Source organism: Notolepis coatsorum (genome assembly GCF_963971535.1).
Source record: "Notolepis coatsorum genome assembly, chromosome: 2".
NCBI classification, from domain to species: domain Eukaryota; kingdom Metazoa; phylum Chordata; class Actinopteri; order Aulopiformes; family Paralepididae; genus Notolepis; species Notolepis coatsorum.
In genome coordinates this window covers 166471936-166493351 of record NC_140166.1, presented here as the reverse complement: position 1 = coordinate 166493351, position 21416 = coordinate 166471936, and the positions used below count along the sequence as shown (strand labels likewise).

Here is a 21416-nt window from a genome sequence, read left to right as displayed (position 1 = left end):
TTAGCAATGCAATTTAAAAAGTTATAGCCCTGCAAAGAAGGTGAACATCTCCATAGACTTACAGTAGGCCTACTGGCAGAGATCAAACAGCGATGGATATAAGCGTGGCAGAGAATGGGTTAACATGTTGAATGCTGATGATGAGGAATTCTGTCAACATTAGTCCATTGGCTGATTTTCTTAGTTTAATACGTTCAACTAGGATGGGTGGTTCAGTCTGAAAAAAACAAGTTGGGAAAATATAAGCAGCCCAAGAGATCATTATAATTATCACAAATTCTACAGTTAAGTGACATGAAGAGGGGGGAAACGTGTTGCGTTGTGCACGTATGAACCATAGAACTATATCAGAATGAATGAAAACTTTATTTAACAGATTGCAGAATGGGTACAATACAGTACGGCTCAATACACAATTGATTGCAGACCAGAGAAAGACGTTTGTCTTGTTTACATCAGGGTCCCCCATTTTCAATTCATAGAGACGGGGATTGAACCCTGTATGTATATATTAGGCCTGCCCTATTTTAACCCCCAAATGTGACTGGTATTATGTGGTATTGCACATCATGGAGGGAGGTACTATAATGTCTTGCACCCTAGTTGCGGGGCGTGGCTTCAACAGACAACAGGTCACTGTGTAAATAACCTCGTTCCCAGCTGTAAAAGACCTTTGGACAGAAGGCTTGGTTCCATTTCTCCTGCATGACCAGACCCGACACGGTAACTCTACCTGCACTCATAACCTGCACTCATAACCTGCATGCACGTTATGACCTGAAAGCTCGTTGTAACATGACTTGATCGTTACAGTGTCAAAGTATGCTACTTACTATCATGCTAGTTCGTTGGCGTACATTTGTGTATTTTGTCGTACGCTGTTAACTTGCAGTGATTTAGCATGTTGATTATATTGTAACTAATGTTTGCATGTTTTTCGCAGGTACTTTAGACGTATTAAAAATGGCCCAGTCACTCCTTGACACAATGCCCAGCGCTTCCACTGGAACTGTCGTTGTGACTGAGCCTCTGAGTTACTGGGGAGGGAGTCGCGTCAACCCGAAGGATGCAAAGAACTCCGAGCCCGTCTTCGAACCTGCAACTGGTATGTGTGCAATCACGATTTTATGATGAATTGAAAATGGGGGACCCTGATGTAAACAAGACGAACGTCTTTCTCTGGTCTGCATCCCCTTAACAATTGTATGTATTGAGCTGTACTGTACTGTACCCATTCTGCAATCTGTTAATAAACTTTTCAATCAATCAAAACGAACAATGCATGTGCAACGGATTGTACATTTAATGCTGTTTTCAGATGTCCCAGTTGTGGAATTTTAACAATCATATTGAGGAAAATATTAGATGCGCCACAGAACCGCGTGATTACCAAACCAAGCCGCATTTCTCGGAGACACTCTCTGATTGCCACTGACTGACGCTCTCTGATTGGCCACTGACGCGTTTGCCCAATCCGTGACGAGCTGTGTCTTTGCCCATTTCCACGTCAAACAGCCTGCAAACTACCTGGCGTTCAATCGCCATGCTCTAAGACCAACTCTAACCTTAACCAACTTCGAAAGAGTGCCCAAGCTTAACCGTCGAAAGAACTTGCCGTCACGCTCTAAGACAAACTCTAACCTTAACCAACTTCGAAGAGTGCCTAAGCTTAACCAGTGTAGAAACAGGCGTCGGCCAATTGGAGAGCGTCTCCGAGAAATGCGGCTTGGTTTGGTAATCACGCTGTCAGCGTAGCTCGAATAAGGGATTCTACTTCCTGTCTGAAATGAACTAAAAGTAAAAAAATAAAATAAAGCCCCCCCAGGCCCCAGCACAATTCCCACAAGACTTTCTGTCTAAAATGTACTTTACAAGTTTTAAGACTAAAGTAAATTCATGGTGAATGGTCTGTTGAATAATAATATACATTTATTATTGATTGAATAGTTTATTGATTTAAATGAATAACACGTATACAATTGAACAGGTATACATCAGGCCACCATTGGGGGGTTACCATTATGTTATGGTAAATGTGAGGAGAATGGGGATTTTGCAAATGTCCTGGGATATATCTACATTCCCCAGCAGCAGGGCTGTACGTTAACTTTTTTTGCACATAGCACTGGTGCTACAGAGGTTGATAGTTTTGTAGCACAGGCCAAAATCTTGTAGCACAAGTATAAAACGTGTTATATTTGTAACAGTCACAAATGTGCCTATTGTATTTGTGTTATTTAGTTGCAGTGCCATGTTTGGCTGTCATTTAGTATATCGCCATGTGTTATTATTACTATGATACTCTCATATGCTATTTTCAATTAATATCATAAACAACATAAGGAACATTAGCATAATTTTGAGTGGACTGAAGGAATGAGTCAGCGTTAATAGTTTTAAATGCAAATAATTTATTGAAACATAGAAGTGGGGTCGGTTGGGACACACACACACACAATGGGGGACCCTGATGTAAACAAGACAAACGTCTTTCTCTGGTCTGCATCCCCTTAACAATTGTGTGTATTGAGCCGTACTGTACCCATTCTGCAATCTGTTAAATAAAGTTTTCATTCATTCATTCACACACACTGTTTCAACTCACCACCCCCGCATCATATTGTAGTCTAGTCTGTCTTCAAACTTCCACTCCTCTCGAAACTTGTTTATATTTGAATATCATCATTATCTGTCCATCCTCAGTTTACTATAATATACTCCTGTCCTGAGTCCTGACTAGTGACTTCATCGTCTTTCCAAACGCACGCACGCACACACACACAGGGAAGGGGAGAGAGTGCCCCCCCATTTCCCTTTCCACACTGTGTCTGCTGGCTCTGCACCTCTGATCAGGATTAGCTTGTTAGCTTGCTAACGTTGTAGTGATTGTAATGGTACATAAACGTTAATTTCGGGCGATGTGCGCATAAAGGAATGGCGACGGTGCAAAGCATGTAGATGCATTTGACCCATTGCGAGAAAGAAAAAACACCACAGACTTATTTCGGGACGTGTAGGCGCACTGCTGTGTTAACGCAGCAGTGCGCACCAACCGACCAACGCGCTGCTCCTTGCAGAAGCACGGATAGGGCGGATACGACTCGTCGAGTTGTCACAAGAGTTTTTTCAAAATAAGAGTATCATATGCACCTGAACGTTGCTAGCTTTCGGAGCCTAGCTGGAGCTGCGCGTGGGCAGAAATGAGACCTGCTACATGATTTTCAAAATAAGAGTATCTATATGAACCGAATCCCTATCGCACCAGTGCTACTGAAGTAAATCCATCCATCGCACAGACAGCTGTTGCTGTAGCACGTGCGATATATATGTCGCACTGTACACCCCTGCCCAGCAGGTCTGTAAATGTGATCATTTCTTTAGGCCAATCATTTGTTAATGAGGCTTTAAACCATAACTTGATAGTTTATAACTTAATTTAATTCAAACCACATATTTGTATGCAAGTGTGTTTGTGAAGCTAACCTCACTGGAGTCCTTATGCCTAACCTAAAATACACACCACTTGCTGAAATAGAAACAACATTTAGTGTTTTGGTATCTTAAGCTGTTATTTTATTAATTAATTATTCATATATTATAGTTAATTATTCATCAAACGAAATGCTCACTCAACATGCCATGGTCGCATGTGCAGGAGGCAATTAAAATAATCAGAAGGGTCTTTATTGCCAAGTCGTTTTCACATACAAGGAATTGGATTTTGTTGTTTTTGGTGCGACATTAAGACATTAACGGACAGACAATTACATTTCCCAAATGTACGTATATTAACATGTAAACCTGTATTCACCTTGATCAAAATCTAAACTCATTCGTGTCAGTTTCAGCGCTTTTATTCTGAAGGCAATACTTCTCCACAGGAAGTGATATTTAAGATGGCTTGATGCATGCAACTTGTGGTCAAAAAGGTTTGTAGGTCGTACTGAAAGGAAAGATTTAAGTTGGAGTAAAGGGATGCATACATCAGGAAATACATGATTTCAACAACCCTTGTCTCATCTTGCACTCAACACTGAATTATGTCTCATGAGTCATCGGTATCATGTCACCTATCGGAAAGTGTCTTGTGTGTAGTCTTATCAAGCCGTGTTACTCATTGGTTAACTTTCCCATGTCCACAGGCCGTGTCCTATGTCAGATGGTACCATGTGGGACGGAGGAGGTCGATCAGGCCATAAATAGTGCCCATGCTGCCTACCTAAAATGGAGCAAGATGTCGGGCATGGAGAGGGCGCGGGTGATGCTCGAGGCTGCCCGCCTCATCAGAGTATGTCAATAAAGTAATTCACGTTTTCCCACATGATTGTTCCAGAGTGGGTTTGCTTCTGGTCGTGTGTCCCGAGTTCCTCTCTGGGCTTTGCAATAAAGTTGCCATGTCATGTTTTCGGTGTTGCACAACTATATTGGATGTGTGCCGTAGTGAGTATGCAGTATGCCGGTTATTCATTAAATACCCAGACGTACCACCGCCTCGCATGTTTGCACAGAGTACGACTTTTATGGGTTGTGTCCTTTTGCGACCTCTTTGGCAGGTGATCGGGTCATGTCACTGAATAGTCTCGTGGCTTAGTACCTATATAGATAGTCAAATGATAAAATCTGTTTTCATAAAACTGTTGTGCTTTTTAAATGTTTAAAGGAAAGAAGAGAGCAGATTGCCAAGTTGGAGGTCATCAACAACGGCAAGCCAATCACTGAGGCTCTGGTGGACATCGATGTCTCATGGCAGACCATTGAGTACTATGCTGGCATCGCCCCCACGTTGTCAGGTGGGTTCACATGCTTCACCGTCCGTATTGATGATTCAGTTTTGATAAGCCGCAAATTCTCTTTTTTGTCTAAAGTCATTTATGAGTGGTTTACATAAAATAGCTTTATTTTATTTTTTTATTATTTTTTAAACAAACATATAAACAAACATGACAACACACGATAAGATATACAAGCATTAATTGTCAGGGCACATCCAATGAGATCACCTTTTAGTTAGTTGTCTTATATAAGATATACCCATAATACCTGTTATCTAAAAAAAAAACCTACACACATATGCTCAGCTCGAACCCCCCCCTCCCGGACCCCACCTTGAGAAGTACCTCCACTATCCCTCGCACCTAACCAGACACTACCATTATAAGCTAGCTTTTATTCTCTCCACCACTTCTAACCACATTGACATTTTGGATTCATTGAGACCCAGAATACATAAAATATCTTTGTAGAGTGACTGAAATAAACATTTGTACTCTAACCTGAAGAGAGAAAAAAAAGATTTTGAAGCGGTCCCAGTTGTGTATTATTGCATAAGCCATATTTGCTTTTGATTTTTTTGCAGGCCAACATATCCAGCTCCCCGGGGGAACCTTTGCATACACTAGGAGGGAGCCCCTTGGTGTGTGTGTGGGAATCGGTGCCTTTAACTACCCATTCCAGGTTGCATGCTGGAAGTCGGCCCCTGCCTTGGCATGTGGTGAGTTCTTAGCAGCCATCATTGTCTGTGTATCTATGTATTATACATTATCATCTTTGTATTATACATTGTCATCTATGTATTATGGGAGGCTGGTTGGTTGGCATAGAGAGGTAAAGAGGCCGAAAGGTCGCTGGTTTGATCCCCACCACTGACGGGAGGGTGTATTCCAGCTGTGAGCTGAGCACTGACTGAAGGGTTGCTGGTATTACATCTACGGTGCCCACCATCCTGCCTAAGCACCATTGAGCAAGGCATTGAACCCCCAGAAAAGGGGCGACCCTGCGCTCTGACCTCTCTGATGAAATGCACACCCAGGCGGTAGTGTTGTCACGATACTGGAATTTCGACTTCGATACGATACCTTGAAAAGTATCGATACTTCGATACCATTTCGATACCAAAAAAAAAAAAATAATAATATATATATATATTAGAGCTGGGCCGTTAACGTGCTGCGTTAGCGCGAGACTAGTGTTGCGCGATAATATAATTGACGCCGTTAATCTTTTTCTCAACGTTGGGTCTGTATTGTCCTTAAATACTTGCCGTAGTTCCCAGCTGTGGTACCAGGAAGTGATTGCACTACCGGAGCTGTAGTCAGAATAATATGTTAAACTAAAGTAGTGGTCCGGTAATCATTGTTATACAGGTGAGGTTAAGAAGTCCTCAGGAATCTAACACAATTCGGCGATGAGGACGTCTGAATCTGCGCAATGCAAGAAAAAAGAAGTCCGTTGCAAGCCTTGTTTACATTATTAACGTTAGCGAGTTAGCATGTTAGCTCACGTTGATACGGGCGGCACTGGGAAACATCTACAAGAGGAGGAAATCCACTTTACACACTAAAGGAAGGATCGACTGGACTATCGTGAGTGTTTACAACAGAAATGGCTTGGGTTATTGGAAATATTGGACCATTTGATGACAATGTAGCCCCTTTCGTGACTGTGATGCATGGAGTGAATCCACAGTCACTTGCTCCTCAATAGGAAACTAACCTAGATTTACCATGAAGGACTGGTTCTGGCTGAACCGTTCGTTATACAAGAATCACAGACGTTTCAAAGGTGCTCACAGTTGCACAAGGGTTTCAGACAGAGATACGGGATGTTTTGAAAGCTCTGCGTTGCTAATAAACATTTTAAATAATTTTTAGAAACTGCTCAAAACGGCATTATTTCCGCCGTTGGGTGATCACAGCTAGCGCATGCGCACCATCCCTTATCTCTGTCCGAAATCCTCGTGCAACTGTGAGTACCTTTGTAATTTCTCTGATTCTTGTATAACGAACGGTTCGGCCAGAACCAGTCCTTCATGGTAAATCTAGGTTGGTTTCCTATTGAGGAGCAAGTGACTGTGGATTCACTCAGTGCATCACAGTCACGAAAGGGGCTAATGACAATGTGGAGCAAATAAATGAAAATGGGGGACCCTGATGTAAACAAGACAAACGTCTTTCTCTGGTCTGCATCCCCTTAACAATTGTATGTATTGAGCCGTACTGTATTGTACCCATTCTGCAATCTGTTAAATAACGTTTTCATTCATTCATGGAACTGTTACACTGAGCTTGCACTGAATTTGTTGAGAAACCTGCTTCTGCAGCAGTCTGTGTGTGAGCAACCAGTCAGCAGCATTGTGAATTTAGAGATTCACTAAAAGACACATTGAGAGACATGTTTGTCTGTGGATTAAGAAATGAAGGTTCACAGAAGAAACTACTGACAGAGTGATTTGACACTGGAGAGAGCTGTCAATATCAGTGTAACAATGTTAATGGCATCAAAGGAAGGGCACAGAAAATTACGATAAATCTGGTTTTAAAAGAAACACTGGAAATTACAAAAAGAAGAGACATGTTCATGCTGTTGAACAAGGAGATAGAACAGCTAGTGACTCCTCAGATGAAGAGGAGAGGATAAATCTCCTCCTCTGGTCATTATTTGGGTAGAACACCTATTTTGAACACCTTCGGCAGACTTTTTTTTTTTTTTTTTTTGAGCCATTTTAATCTAGATTAATCTAGATTAATCTAGATTAAAAAAATTAATCTAGGCCCAGCTCTTAATATATATATATATATATATTTTAAACAAATTTAGCTTTTGTTGCTGGTTGATTCTCCTCAGCTTCTCTCTGGTACTATAAGAGAAGATAAATATAACACTTTTAAAACCCTTTGTTTATCTTTAGATCACACATTTAAAAATAACTGTTCATCTCACTTCAATAATTTTTATTGCAGAACATGGTATTTTCTCAAGCAGAGAGAGAGAGAGAGGAGCATTTTAGTAACGTTACATTTTCAACAAGATTGCTGCTATTTAAACACTTCATGGAAACGGGGTAACGTTAACCTTATGTCGACTGTAGTATTGTATGACCTCGACATAACGTTTAAACGTTAATGTTACTCCGTTTCCATGCAGTAATTATAAAAGTGGCCAGCTAAGCTAACGGAGCTAACGGCTAGCAGTAGCTAACGTCTAGCAGTAGCTAACGTTAGCTGAAAGCTGTAACGTTACTAACAACGAATCAGCTGTTGATATTATGCGCCATCAGTAGACAACGTATCATGTATTAAACTAGTTAATGGTTTAATGCTTCAGTCACAGTGACGTTGAAAGAGCAGCTGTCACGAACCTCTTTCATTTCTTTATGGAGATCCTCGTTGGCACTGCTCTGTAACACCGCTTGCAAATAGCATTGGTGCATCTTTAGCTTGTCCTTCGTTGTTTACTTCAAACCCGAAGTACCTCCAAACAGCACTTCTGCTGTTTTCTTTATCCACAAGCAAAAGTTGCGGAGGCTCTGCATTTGCCATCTTCAGCTAAAACGGCTCTGTGAGGGGGAGGGCTGGAGCAGGCGGAGGGGCAAGCGTGTTCTGAACAGCGCGTCAACAACTTGCGCTAGAACACTCGCCAGCTGGTACCGATACTGCAGAAAGTATCGGTATTTCGGGAAATGAGTATCGAAACCATTTTAAATATTCAGTATCGATATGTATCGATACTTCGATATTTTTGACAACACTACCAGGCGGTCAGGGTGGGGGGTCAGACCTCCAACACCATCACCCTGAGCATCGGGTCCCCCCAGGGCTGTGTTCTGAGCCCCCTGCTGTACTCACTATACACGCATGACTGTGTGGCCAAGTTCAGCTCTAACTCCATAGTGAAGTTTGCGCACAACGCAGTGGTGGTGGGGCTGATCTCGGACAATGACGAGAAGGCCTACCGGGAGGAGGTTGAGGTACTGGAACTCTGGTGCCAGGACAACAGCCTGCTCCTGAACATTGGTAAAACCAAGGAGCTGATCGTGGATTTTAGGAGGAGACGGCAGGGGACACACACACCACTGAGGATAAACTGGGCTACCGTGGACAGGGTGAGCAGCTTCAAGTACCTGGGGGTCCACATCTCAGAGGATCTGACATGGACAACACACATAGACTCATAGACTCAGTCGTAAAAAAGGCGAAGCAGCGCCTCTACCACCTGAGACAGTTGAGGAAGTTCAGAGTATCTGGGAAGATACTCCAGTCCTTCTACTCCGGAGCTGTAGAGAGCATCTTGACTGGAAACATCACTGCCTGGTATGGAAACAGCACGGCACAGGACAAGAAGGCCCTACAGAGAGTGGTGCGCTCAGCCGAGCGTACCACGGGTATTGCACTACCACCCCTGCAGGTCCTATACAACAAGAGGTGCAAATCCAGAGCCTGCAGAATAATGAAAGACCCTCACCACCCCAACAACAACCTGTTCAAGCTGCTGCGGTCAGGCAAACTCCTGCGAACACCAGCAACTAGGACAGAGAGACTTCGGCTCAGCTTCTTCCCCCAGGCCATCGGAGCCTTGAACACTGAACTCGCCACACACAAGCACACATGAGCACACGCACAACACACACACTGTACACGCTCACACACTAGCAGCCACTTTAACATGAGCACACACACACACATGCTGCACACGCTCACACTTATGGTCACTTTACAAAAGGAAAGGTCACTTTAAGAATAGTATAACTTGAGATTGTATAATATAGCATTGTATAGCAGTGTACATAAAGACCCAGTGCCTCATCCGTAGCTAACAGTGTATTGCACTACCACAGGACCTAGCATGTCCTACCATGCTCTGTAAATAACTCATGTACATATACCGATATGCCCTACTTTGTTTACTTGTTTTATTGCACAATGTTGTTCTATTGGATTCTTATTATATATTACTATTGTATTATGCACAATCGTTGCAGGCAAGACCCCCCCCGCATTTCCTTGTATACGTGTATGCCGTGACAAATAAAACTCTTGACTTGACTTGACATGCGTGTGTGTAACTAGGAGTGTTATGTAAATTGCCATTCAATATACATTATCCTGCTGGATGCTTTTTTTTTTTTTTTTTTTTTTTTTTTTTTATATATAATGTCATCACCTAAAACACATTTCCCTTGATTATAATAATTTTTATAGAACATAAGTGATAATGTGCTCATTTCCTCTTATCGCCAGGTAACGCCATGGTATTTAAGCCCTCTCCAATGACTCCCCTGACTGCCGTTGTGCTGGCTGAGATCTACAAAGAGGCGGGGATGCCGGATGGGCTCTTCAACGTGGTCCAGGGTGGAGCGGAGACCGGTACCCTGCTCTGCAACCACCCTCTGGTCGCCAAAGTCTCCTTCACCGGCAGCATCCCAACCGGAAAAAAGGTGCACAGACAAAAAAGGGTTTTGTGACGTCTTAAGTTGGCAATGTAAACGAAGATAACTTCTTAAAAGAGTGTTTTATAAGAACATAATTGTTACAGGGTTCGCACAAGGTCCTTGATGTGCTTAAAGTGCTTGATTTTTTACCAAAAAAAGTCAAGGCCTGGAATTCCTTAAACGGCCAATATTTTAACAAGGTGTTTAAAAAGTCCTTGAAATTCAAATCAACCATTCGCATTGAATGTTTTGTTCATCCATGATCAAATTGTTCTGAATCAAGAAATCGTTTTTTGTGTGTTCTGTTTTAATCAAATCTGACTAGTCGCTGTCTTCTTCGCATGTGATGCTCTAGCTGGCAATCAAGCCAAGAAGATGCTTAAAAAAACAGCATTTAAAAGTGAATTGTATCCTTCGAGTGACATCCTTGAAAATGAAAAATAGTGCTTGGAAAACTACTTAAGTCCTTGAATTTCATTTTGCAATGTCTGTGGGAACCCTGTTATTTTTAAGCTGAAAATGGGATCAAACGAGCACTTCTTAGTCAAACATCTGATCAGTATGTGTTTTTTTTCTCATATCACCCCAGTGCTCGTGATGAGTCCCGTGGTCCTCTTTGATAATGCGGTGCTTTGTGTCCTCCCTCCTCTCAGATCATGGAAATGGCTGCAAAGGGGTTGAAACCTGTGACTCTGGAGCTCGGGGGGAAATCTCCCCTTATCATCTTCAAAGACTGTGAGCTGGAGAACGCTGTGAAGGGAGCGCTCATGGCGAACTTCCTCACGCAGGGCCAGGTGAGGCCATCTGGCTTCTGTAGATTCAAGAGATCTGGGATCTTAAAGCGGCTATTTTTGTGTTTCCCCCTTGGCTGTGTCTTGCATAGCTGGAGTTGCATGCACAACGTCTGCGGTTACAGGTTCCAAAGGCAATGCCAAAGGGAGTTATTCTCTTTTGAATCATGAACTGCTTGAAAATGCCTCGTTTGTATTCCAGCTTTTTCTTCCGTTACACATTATGTCACTAATGTAACACAATAGTTTACGTTTGGCATAATATGTGACCAGGCATAGACTCTGGGTCCTTTAGAGGGAACATCATTTTTTTTTACATGATATGAAAGTACAGGTTCATACCTTCAAAATAAGCCATCACTTGTTTTTGTTTTTTTGTTGGTCTTTTTCCCCCTCCATTTTCCTCCGATTTTCTCCCATCCCAATGTTAGTCGTATGCCAATTCCCAGCCCCTTCCTGGTCGCTGCGCACTTACCCCCCACAGTCAGATCATCTGGGAGAGTGGAGGCTACCACGTGCTTCCTCCGACACACGTCCAGCCAATCACAGCTTCTTTTCACCTGGCAGCGCGGATTCTCATCGAGAGGGCGTAGCGTGTGGGAGGACCACACTATCCCCCTCAAGTCCTATCCGCGCTTAGCAGGCGCCCCGACCGAACTGTAGGAGTCGCTGTTTACAACGACCCGGACCCACCCCGCCAGCTTCTCCCACCCTCTAATACAGCCAATTGTATTAGTGCAGACGGCCAGCCAAGCTGGTGACAACCCCGGAGCTGCGAGCTCCGGGGTTGGTGACGAACGCAATCTCCGCTCGGCCACCTAACCGCCTATAAGCCATCACTTGTACAAATCGGGCAGATTCAAGCCGTCAACACGGCTGCACGAGAGACCAGTTCAGCACCTTGGACAGCGTGACAAATGCACCCATGTCATTGGCTGTCACTCTGTTACACCTATACTGGCCCCGCAGGGGTAGAGGTGCGTGTTTCTTCTGACTCGAGTGACACAGACACACTTAATTGAAGCGAGGCATTAAATGAACAACATTTAAAAAAAAAAATTTATAATAATAATTATTTATTATTATTACCATGATCTTTGAAATGCGGGACATTGTTCTGTTGCAGCGGGACAAACGTCCCATTATCGGGAGGGACAGGTGGTCACCCTAGCTACATAGCAGAGCATAGTGACGATCACAACCTGCTGCAGAGCAGTGACCTGATCTGGCTTGTGACACTTAAAGAAAAGCTTGGTTACAGCAACATTTAAGCAATGTTATACCTAGAAAAATTATACCCATTATACTTTTTTTAAAGATTTATTTTTTAGCGTTTATCGCTTTTTTCTACTGGGCAGTCCAGTAGAGAGAGAGGAAGAGCAGGAGACAGAGTGGGGGGAAGACATTAGCAAATTACGCCGGGTCCGGGAATCGAACCCGGGTCGGCCGTGCCGCGACGCAGCGCGTTACATGGTTCGCCACTTGGGCGCCCCCCATTATACTTTTTCATGGAAATTATTGCCCTATATTGAAAGAATATTGGGCTCTATATTGAGCCCACGATTGAACTAATCTTGTTTGGTTTTTGTCCATCTTGACCTATTTTAAGAATCTTTTCCTCCCTTCTGTACAGGTCTGCTGTAATGGAACCAGAGTCTATGTGCAGAAAGAGATCATGCCTCAGTTCCTGGAAGAGGTGGTCAAGCGGACCAAGGCCATCTCTGTGGGTGACCCCCTGCTGGAGGACACGCGCATGGGAGCGCTGATCAGCAAGCCCCAGTTTGACAAAGTGCAGGGATTTATCAGCCAGGCCAAAACGGAGGTACATTGTTTTGCATGGGCAGGGCCAGGACACTTGAGGGGAGGAGTTTAAACACTCGGTTTATTCGTCAACTTCAGTCACACATAACTGTAAATCGGTTTATTCATCCAACTTTAGTTCTGCAAATTTGTGTTTGTTTTCATAGTCTCTCTCTCATTCTCTTCTTTTCCCTTTAGGGAGCTAAAGTGCTTTGTGGAGGGGAACCATTCACGCCCAGTGATCCCAAACTGAAAGGAGGCTACTTCATGTCGCCCTGTGTTCTTGGTGCGGTGCATTTTTATTTGGTTCAGTTATTTTTTACACGCTAATTTACCCTGCTAATCACAGATCATATGATATCAGTTCAGTCATACCGTTTCTTTTGTTTAAAAATTTATTATCTCCTATTATCACACACGCCTTATGTCACACACGCAATCATTTCTCCCAACACAGATAACCTGCGGGACGACATGACGTGTGTGAAACAGGAGATATTTGGCCCAGTAATGTCTGTCTTGCCTTTTGACACCGAAGAGGAGGTTCTCCAGAGGGCCAACAACACCACATATGGCTTGGCTTCAGGAGTCTTTACTAGGTAACGGCTGTAGATATGGCCTGGCTTTAGAGCTGTCCCTGAAGCCTGTTTTTGGGATTCAAACTTCGCCAGGGTTTTTCAAACGGACGTTCGAACAATCATTTTTTCTGGTTCAGTACTGTCGAGTCTTTACTTTAGGCACATAGCGCACATTTACGCTTATATCGTTGCGCATATTTCTGCGGGTATTAATAGTAGTAGTACCTACTTACTGGTAACAGGAGGCTTCAATAACGTTTGGATGGTAATTCATTTTGTGAATACATTTGTTGAAACAACATCTTTGTTGGCCGACGGCTCCTGCTATCTTAACGTTAGCAAGCTAAACGTGTTAGTCTGACTTAATTAACGTGCATAACGCACCTGTGTAACGTTAAGTAACTTGTGTTCCGCTGGGAAAGTCCAGCATCACTGCATACAATTGGTTTAATCCAAACGTCCATTCTGAAACGTTATATTATGAAATAAGATGTGTGAGTCACTCAACTATTTTTTGCATGATTGATTCATTTCCTGATAATGTATGACTGTGACTAGGGATTCACTGAATGGGAAATTCTTGGCCGAAACCAATACCGAAAATAGAAAACAGTTGGTCGAAAACAGAATGCCGAAAATTATTCATAGAATAGATTTTTTTTACCAATGTTGTGGAACATTATGATTATGGAAAAATATATGATTATGGCAAAACTTAACTTAAATAATAAATAATCACTTATGGGTCCATAAAACATTTATTCAGCACTTCTGAATGCATACAGCACATTAATTCCATCTTTTCTCTGGCTGCCGCGGCTGCGCACCTTTCTAGTCCCCAGTTGAATGTGCTCTCTTGACTCGGCACAGTAGACGTGCAACGTGTATGCTCGAGAAAGATTATATTATCAACGACAGACGGCGTCAATGTGAGAAACACTATCCCCCTCTCGCTCTGAATAATATGCATATTAGATCACTCTGTGATTAACCGCGACGGGCATATAGTAAATAAGGATGTTAAAGACGCATTTATTGGACGCGTTGCGTGCAGAGTTTACATAGAAACAGCGAGACTCCCGACAGCGCGACATCATCACAACAACACGCGTTAGGTTACAGGTTGTTTCTGTTTCGGTATTATATTTTCGGTGAAAAAACTCTTTCGGCCAAAAGCCGAAAGGCCATTTTTTGCCATTTTCGGCCAAAAACTTTCGGTAGCCGAAATTTCGGTGCATCCCTAACTGTGACCCCTCCTTATCTGACTAGACTGTGTTGTTGTGTTCGCGTGTGACTTTCGGATGATTCTAAACACAACATAGTACTGTGATATTCTGATATTTTTTGTGTACAATTTTTTTTATAAAAAGAGGTTTGAACCCATTAATTAACCCTTTCTCTGCCGCGCTTATATCCATCAATGTTTGATCACTGCCAGCTCTATTTGTCTATGGAGATGTTCACCTACTTTGCAGGGCTATAACTTTTTTAATTGTATTGCTAAATTGACATTACTATGGCCCATTCAACATAGATTAGCTATTGTTCAGGGTGTAGGAACGTTTTACTTTTTCATTCATACTAAAATATTGTCCAGAGTATAAATATGTTATCGTTTTCTGCAGTAATTCATAGAACGTGAGTTATAGCCATTTATGCATACCGTATATTAGATCATCAAACTCATCATCTGCTGGTGACCGGAGGGGGGGGGGGGGGTCGTTTATAATTCAATGACCGACGTTAAATGATTTATGTAGTGGTGATATATTGATCAGAGCAGTTTGTATCGAAAATGGTAAAGAAAAACGCTGAAACTCACACCAGTCTCCTCGTAGCGTTGGGCGATGAGAGTGGAGCAAAAAGTTCGCTATTATGGGATGTTGATCTAGATCAGGGGTCGGGAACCTATGGCTCGCGAGCCATATATGGCTCTTCTGGTGACAGCATATGGCTCCCAGACATTTTTGAGTAAAAAAAATAAAAAAAAACATTTATTTTTTCTTTAATGATATTTCTTAACACTTTGGTTGCCTTGGGTTAAATTAATGATATACCATAGATTGCCAGCGCTATTTGTCTATGGAGAAAGTCCCCTTCTTTGCAGGGCTATAACTTTTTAAATTCTATTGCTACATTGCCATTATTAGGGCCCATTCAAAGTCCTATATGTATTGTTCATTGTGTAGCAACGTTAAACTTTTTCATTCACATATTCATAGTAAAGTATGGTCTAATGTATAAGTATGTTTTCATCTCTTTCTGCAACTTTCTCCAGAACGTGATATATAGCCCCAAATGCATTATATTGATGATGAAATACAGTTTGATGGCAATCAGCGCGATATAAAAAATTCCAACTAGACGTACTTCTAGAAGTTACTACACGTCATCTGATGTTGACCGGATGGGCGAGGGGGCGTTTATAATTCCGTGGGCAGCGTTATACCAATCATCTAATGTGGGTCAAATGTTGATAAAAGCAGTTAGTATCGAAGATGGTAACGTTACACGCTGAAACTCACCCCAGTCTCCGCGCGCCGTTGGGCGATCATCGTCGAGTAGAAATTTTATCATTATGGGATATATTATTACCCGGTCCATCTCCAGCTTGTATAATGGTATATACGTCCAAATCATGTTGTTTATCGAGTTATTGGCAATCGATCGCTATGTAGAGTGACGAGCTAGAGTGCCGGAACCTATACCGAGTGGCCGGAAGTAATAGGGCCGACCAGCAAAACCTCTACTGCGCTTCCTGTTAAGCGGTTGCGCCGATCGGCCACCAGATGGCGCTCCTGAACCGCCAGAGAGCTCAGTGGGTCCTGCTAGTGGATATCAGGCCAGCGGAGGGGGAATATGAATCCGATTCCAGATTTTTGAAATATTGATATAAGGACGCTGTACAGCGTCCCCCGGCAACTTTAGCATGGCCAGCAATGACGCTGTAAAGCGTTTTTAGGCAGTCAAAGTGTTAATAGTACTGTGTCATTTTAAAGTAAACAGAAATTAGTTTTGAAGATACAGCTAATAGTATCTGTAGCTGAAGATATAGCGAGCAGAGCTGGCGAGGGAACACAAGTGGACAGAAATTAAAAATCTTCAACCTGAAGACCAGCTGATTCTTAAAACTTGGAACGAGCTTCCTGTGACATACCACACAATGCAGCGTGAGTATTGCCGTATTGACCATGTTTGGCTCTACATATGCATGTGGGCAGTCATTCTCGCATATGAGGAACATTAAGACCAACCTACGCTCACGTTTAACTGATTGAAGCCTCAACGCCTGCATGAAGCTCAACCTCACCACGTATGAACCAGATTACAAGGCCATCAGCAAAACCATGCAGCACCAGAAGTCGCATTAAAAGTAAGACATATTTAATTTATTATACGTTAAAAATACTATATGGCTCTCAATGAAATATATTTGGCTTTTATGGCTCTCCCAGTCAAAAAGGTTCCTGACCCCTGATCTAGATGAACCATTTCCGGGTTGTATAATAATATATACGTCCAAATAACGTTGTTTATTGAGTTATGGCAACCGATCGATTATCCAGTGCGTCAAGGTGGAGTCCCGGGAGTGATCGCGAGTGGCAGACGGAATAGGGGGGACACCAAGCACTTCCGGCCCCACTTACCCACTTCCGGTTTGGCGATCGGCCACCAGGTGGCGATATTGAACCGTTGGAGAGTTTAGTGGAGATCCCCAGCACCAGTCAAGGATCCGTCGGTGAAATATGATTACCATGACAGATTTTTGAAATATTGATCTCAAAGACGCTGTAAAACGTCATTGGCAGATTACGCATGGCGAGGAATGACGTCTTAACACGTCATTGGCGATTAAAGGGTTAATATTTGAATGCCAACGTAACGAAGGTTCGAACGTTTGGGCTTAGCCCTACCTGGCTTCTGGAGTCTTTACTAGGTAACTGCTGTATATACAGTATGGCCTGGCTTCTGGAGTCTTTGGCCTAACTTTGTTACACAAAAGGTTATTATAATTTCCAAAGATGCAAACAAAATGTGTTTCTTACTTAACATAGCTAGCTACCATATACTGTAGGCTTATATTACAGCATGCATACATTTGGTTATGACAAGGGTCTATATATATTACCTTATGGCCTACATAGTACTTTCGAAGTTCTGAATGGCATTGTAGCATCCTGCTAGCCACTACCAGGTCGTTGAAAATCCCCAGTTGTACGTTTGCTTACCTTGCACTAAAACAACCCATAGAAAAGCATTAGAGGTCGTGCTTACATTTCTTTTTTAATTTTTTTTTTTTAAAACAAGCCAACACACAAATGGAGAGGACTGAGGGACGATCGGCAGCCAGAGAGAAATCGCCCATGGAGTTTCAGACAGTGATTCTGAGATTCATTCCAGAACTAAATTAGATGCTACGGCTGATTGGACTATGATATTCAGAGGCAGGATTTTAAAAATTATTATATTTATCATACATTTACATTTAGTCATTTAGCTGACGCTTTTATCCAAAGCGACTTACAAGTTCTGTACGACAAGCCATCAGGAAGGGCACAACTCTATCAGCTGAGCAACAATGTTCATCAAAGTGTTGAGTGCTACAGTGTAGGTTAGTTTATTAGGACAAGTGCATGACAGTATGGTTAGTTAGGGTTAGATTTTTTTTTTTTAATATACATATACATCATTATTTTGTAGAACATTTATGTTAAAAAAAACTCGTCTGTGGCAGGGAGGGCGATGCACAAATCGCCATAATCAGTCAGAAAAGAAAAAAGAACCTCTTACTACAATGTGACGCAACAGTTGGCACACAGCTCTCTGACCTTCTATCACAGAGGAAAACAAAGTTCACATTGCTTAAGTTGAATGCAAGGCAACTATAAAACTATTGCTAATGTAGAGTAGACTTGCAGTTATTGCGAAAGAGTAGAACTCACTAGAGGTCAACAAGGCTGGATAACAGATATAGTGGTATGTTGAAGTTTCCACCTGCAATGTGTAACTTTTTCATTCGAGAATATAGCTTTTTTTTTTCAAGCTAAATCACTGAGTTGGACCGAACATCCTGCAAAAGGTTATGGTCTCGTTTACAGAGCAGATATAATTGAGCATAGTATAAAATGTGAACGACACAAATGTAAAACGGCGCCCAAAGTTACCATGCATGAGATTTTTTTATTTTTTTTTGCCATCATGTTATATGTTCAAAAGAAGCCACAGGCCTGTCAATCATCCATAGTGCAACTTTAATGCCGTCTATCTTCCATAGTGCAGCTTTAACCCTTTCACTGCCGCACTACCAAATGGTTAACCCTTTCACTGCGACAATACAGAAGGTTAACCCTTTACTATCACACTACCGACGGTAACCGTCTGTAGTGTGTTAGTAAAGAGTTAATCTTCTGTAGTGTGACAGTGAAAAGGGTTAATGCCATCAATCTTCCATTGTGCAGCTTTATAGCTGTCAACTCTTCTCACTTGTCTTTCTTCTCTTTTGTACTCTTTAACCACGAAGATACTAATTTCAGATGTCGTCGTCCCCCCCCCCCTCTCTCCCTGTAGGGATATTTCACGTGCACATCGCATGGCTGCGAACCTGCAGGCGGGGACATGCTATATAAACAACTACAACATCAGCCCCGTGGAGCTGCCGTTCGGAGGATATAAGAATTCAGGTAGGCTGTTGTTATGACGATGAACACTGCAGTCCTTGTGAGATGCGAGCGATGGCGGTATAAACTATGAAAGAAATACAGCACACTCAAAAACTAATGGAGCCTTCTTTCACTGGCTGTTGTACTGAACCAGTTCTGTGTAGGGTTCAGGATTTACTGCTTGCAATTTTTTTTTATATAAATAAAGTAAACCAAATTTTATGACAGTGAGTAGAGCTGCCAGCAGCTCGAGAACTAACGGCTGCAGAACTAGAGAACTATTAGGAATTGACCACCAAAACCTGCACGGACTACAACATACTGTATGACTTATATCATGCCAGTTAGGGTACCTTGTGTATACTGTTTACTTTTACTATCATAGTATACATTCAGATTCAAATTCTTTATTGCCTATATTTATTATAACGTATAATATAACTGATTGGGCATACAGACCCTCATCTGTACCTTTCTTTACACTGTTTATTTTTTTCTTATTTTTATATCTAGAGTTAATTATGTTGTTTACACTCTTTATTCTCATATTTTTATATTCAGATACAATTTTATGGCCTACTTTTATGTCTTTCTACTATTACCCTGCCCATACTGGTACCTCCCCTCCCCCATGCTGCTATGACGCCTGGATTTCCCCACAGGGATCAATAAAGGAATATCTCATCTTGTGTTAATTAACCAACTGTTCAATGGATGAATGCATTACATGAATAGGTACTATGGACAGGGTTCGCACAAGGTCCTTGAAGTGCTTGGACCTGGAATTCCTTAAACAGCCTATTTTTTTTACAAGTCATTGGAATTCAAATCAACCATTCAAATCAACCATTCGCATTGAAAGTTTTGTTCATCCATGATCAAATTGTTCTGAATCAAGAAATTGCTTCTCGTCCTATCTCCCCAGGCTTCGGCAGAGAGAACGGCGAGGTGACCATCCAGTACTACTCTCAGCTGAAGACCGTGGTGGTGGAGATGGGAGATGTCGACAGCCTCTTCTAAAAGAACACCAAGTTTTACATCCCTTTGGAAAGACCTTCGCACCCTGTCTTTCCAGCTTGCATCATGTTTAGACAAAAGAAGCACCAAAAGTAGACCATACAGTGTTCATCTCTCCTCATCATCATGGTTTCTTACTTTTATATGTTTTATTTCACCTGCTGACCTGGAGATAACTAAAGGCATACATTTTTGTTTTGCATCAACGATTATAGAAGTAGTGATCCTGAGCCCTACTCGGGGCAACAGCCTCTGTGGGTCTCTGTACAACAAACTTGCAGCACGAGCACCTAACTTGCAGCACTAAACTTACAGCACTTAACGAAAGGTTATCCTATAACCTAGAATACTGGCTGAGCGTCTCGCTCTTCGCCATAATGAGATCTCTTATCTCCAGCACCTACTGTGCTCATGAACAAAACAAATGCACCTGACCAGGCCCCGCCCCAGCGTCCTCCTATAAGACGCCGGACATGGTCACACTCCCCCTTCCTCTGGAAAAAAGTTTCCATCATAGAAAACCCAACCAAGGGACCTCAGGGCGCTAAGAGCGAGACGCTCAGCCAGTATTCATATAACTAGGTTATAGGATAACCTTTCGTTGTATAGCATTACTGGCCTCGCGTCTCGCTCTTCGCCATAATGAGATATGGGGCAGAGCAGACGCGTGGCCCGACAAGTGTACCCCCTGAGGATCCGCAAGCCCTACTACCAGGGGGGAGGGAGTCCCATTTGTTTTGTTCATGAGCACAGTAGGTGCTGGAGATAAGAGATATCTCATTATGGCGAAGAGCGAGACGCGAGGCCAGTAATGCTATATAACTTACAACACTCCTTATACAATCATTATGAATAGAAAATGGGGGACCCTGATGTAAACAAGACGAAAGTCTTTCTCTGGTCTGCATCCCCTTAACCATTGTGTGTATTGAGCCATACTGTATTGTACCCACCATTCTGCAATATGTTAATATAGTTTTCAATCAATACAGGCACGCGTCAGTCGACATGGGACGACCCGTTTGTATTGTTCGTCAACGCAGGATGTTCCCGGGTAACTGCATCAATGTAAAAAAGAGTATTAGTTGCGATTTTACTTTTTTTTATGTGAATTGGTATTGTTGGGTCATAATAATGTGCTACCTACACTCAAGATTGTCTACGCCTCAAGTCAACCATCATCTAATCTTATGCATTGCTTTACACATGCTTTAATAAACTACCTTGTGACACAAAATCCTTAAAACCCTTTTACTTCTTATTCCTAGAAAAGACTAATATGTACTTTATTTACTCTCTTGGGAGTTCCTTGAGTATAAGATATGGTTTTGGAATTCATGTTCATGTAGTCATGTATAGGTTG

General features: G+C 42.3%; 1 protein-coding gene across 2 annotated transcripts; it reads left to right on the top strand.

The window, feature by feature from the left end:
- Positions 1-607: 607 nt before the first annotated feature.
- LOC311246409 (4-trimethylaminobutyraldehyde dehydrogenase A) lies at positions 608-21284 on the top strand. 2 transcript variants are annotated; one of them, XR_014620807.1, is made up of 13 exons: positions 608-723; positions 944-1105; positions 4143-4288; positions 4661-4790; positions 5357-5491; positions 10017-10213; positions 10861-11001; positions 12632-12820; positions 12997-13084; positions 13256-13397; positions 18945-19057; positions 19962-20615; positions 20858-21284. XR_014620807.1 is itself a non-coding variant. In XM_084336566.1 (12 exons), exons 2-12 carry the CDS (start codon positions 964-966, stop codon positions 20054-20056), a joined length of 1518 nt encoding a protein of 505 aa, XP_084192692.1. In that variant the 5' UTR covers positions 608-723; positions 944-963; the 3' UTR covers positions 20057-21284. The 2 variants fall into 2 exon arrangements, 1 of the variants encoding a protein (XP_084192692.1); XM_084336566.1 differs by having other exon boundaries at positions 19962-21284.
- Positions 21285-21416: the final 132 nt, after the last annotated feature.

What these genes read in the sequence shown, in the direction of transcription:
- LOC311246409 (XM_084336566.1), top strand. Translation starts at nt 964, where the DNA reads ATGGCCCAGTCACTCCTTGACACAATGCCCAGCGCTTCCACTGGAACT. An exon ending in AGGCTGCCCGCCTCATCAGA is followed by an intron (nt 4,289 to 4,660) that starts GTATGTCAATAA and finishes AAATGTTTAAAG; the next exon opens with GAAAGAAGAGAGCAGATTGC. An exon ending in TCAGCCAGGCCAAAACGGAG is followed by an intron (nt 12,821 to 12,996) that starts GTACATTGTTTT and finishes TTTTCCCTTTAG; the next exon opens with GGAGCTAAAGTGCTTTGTGG.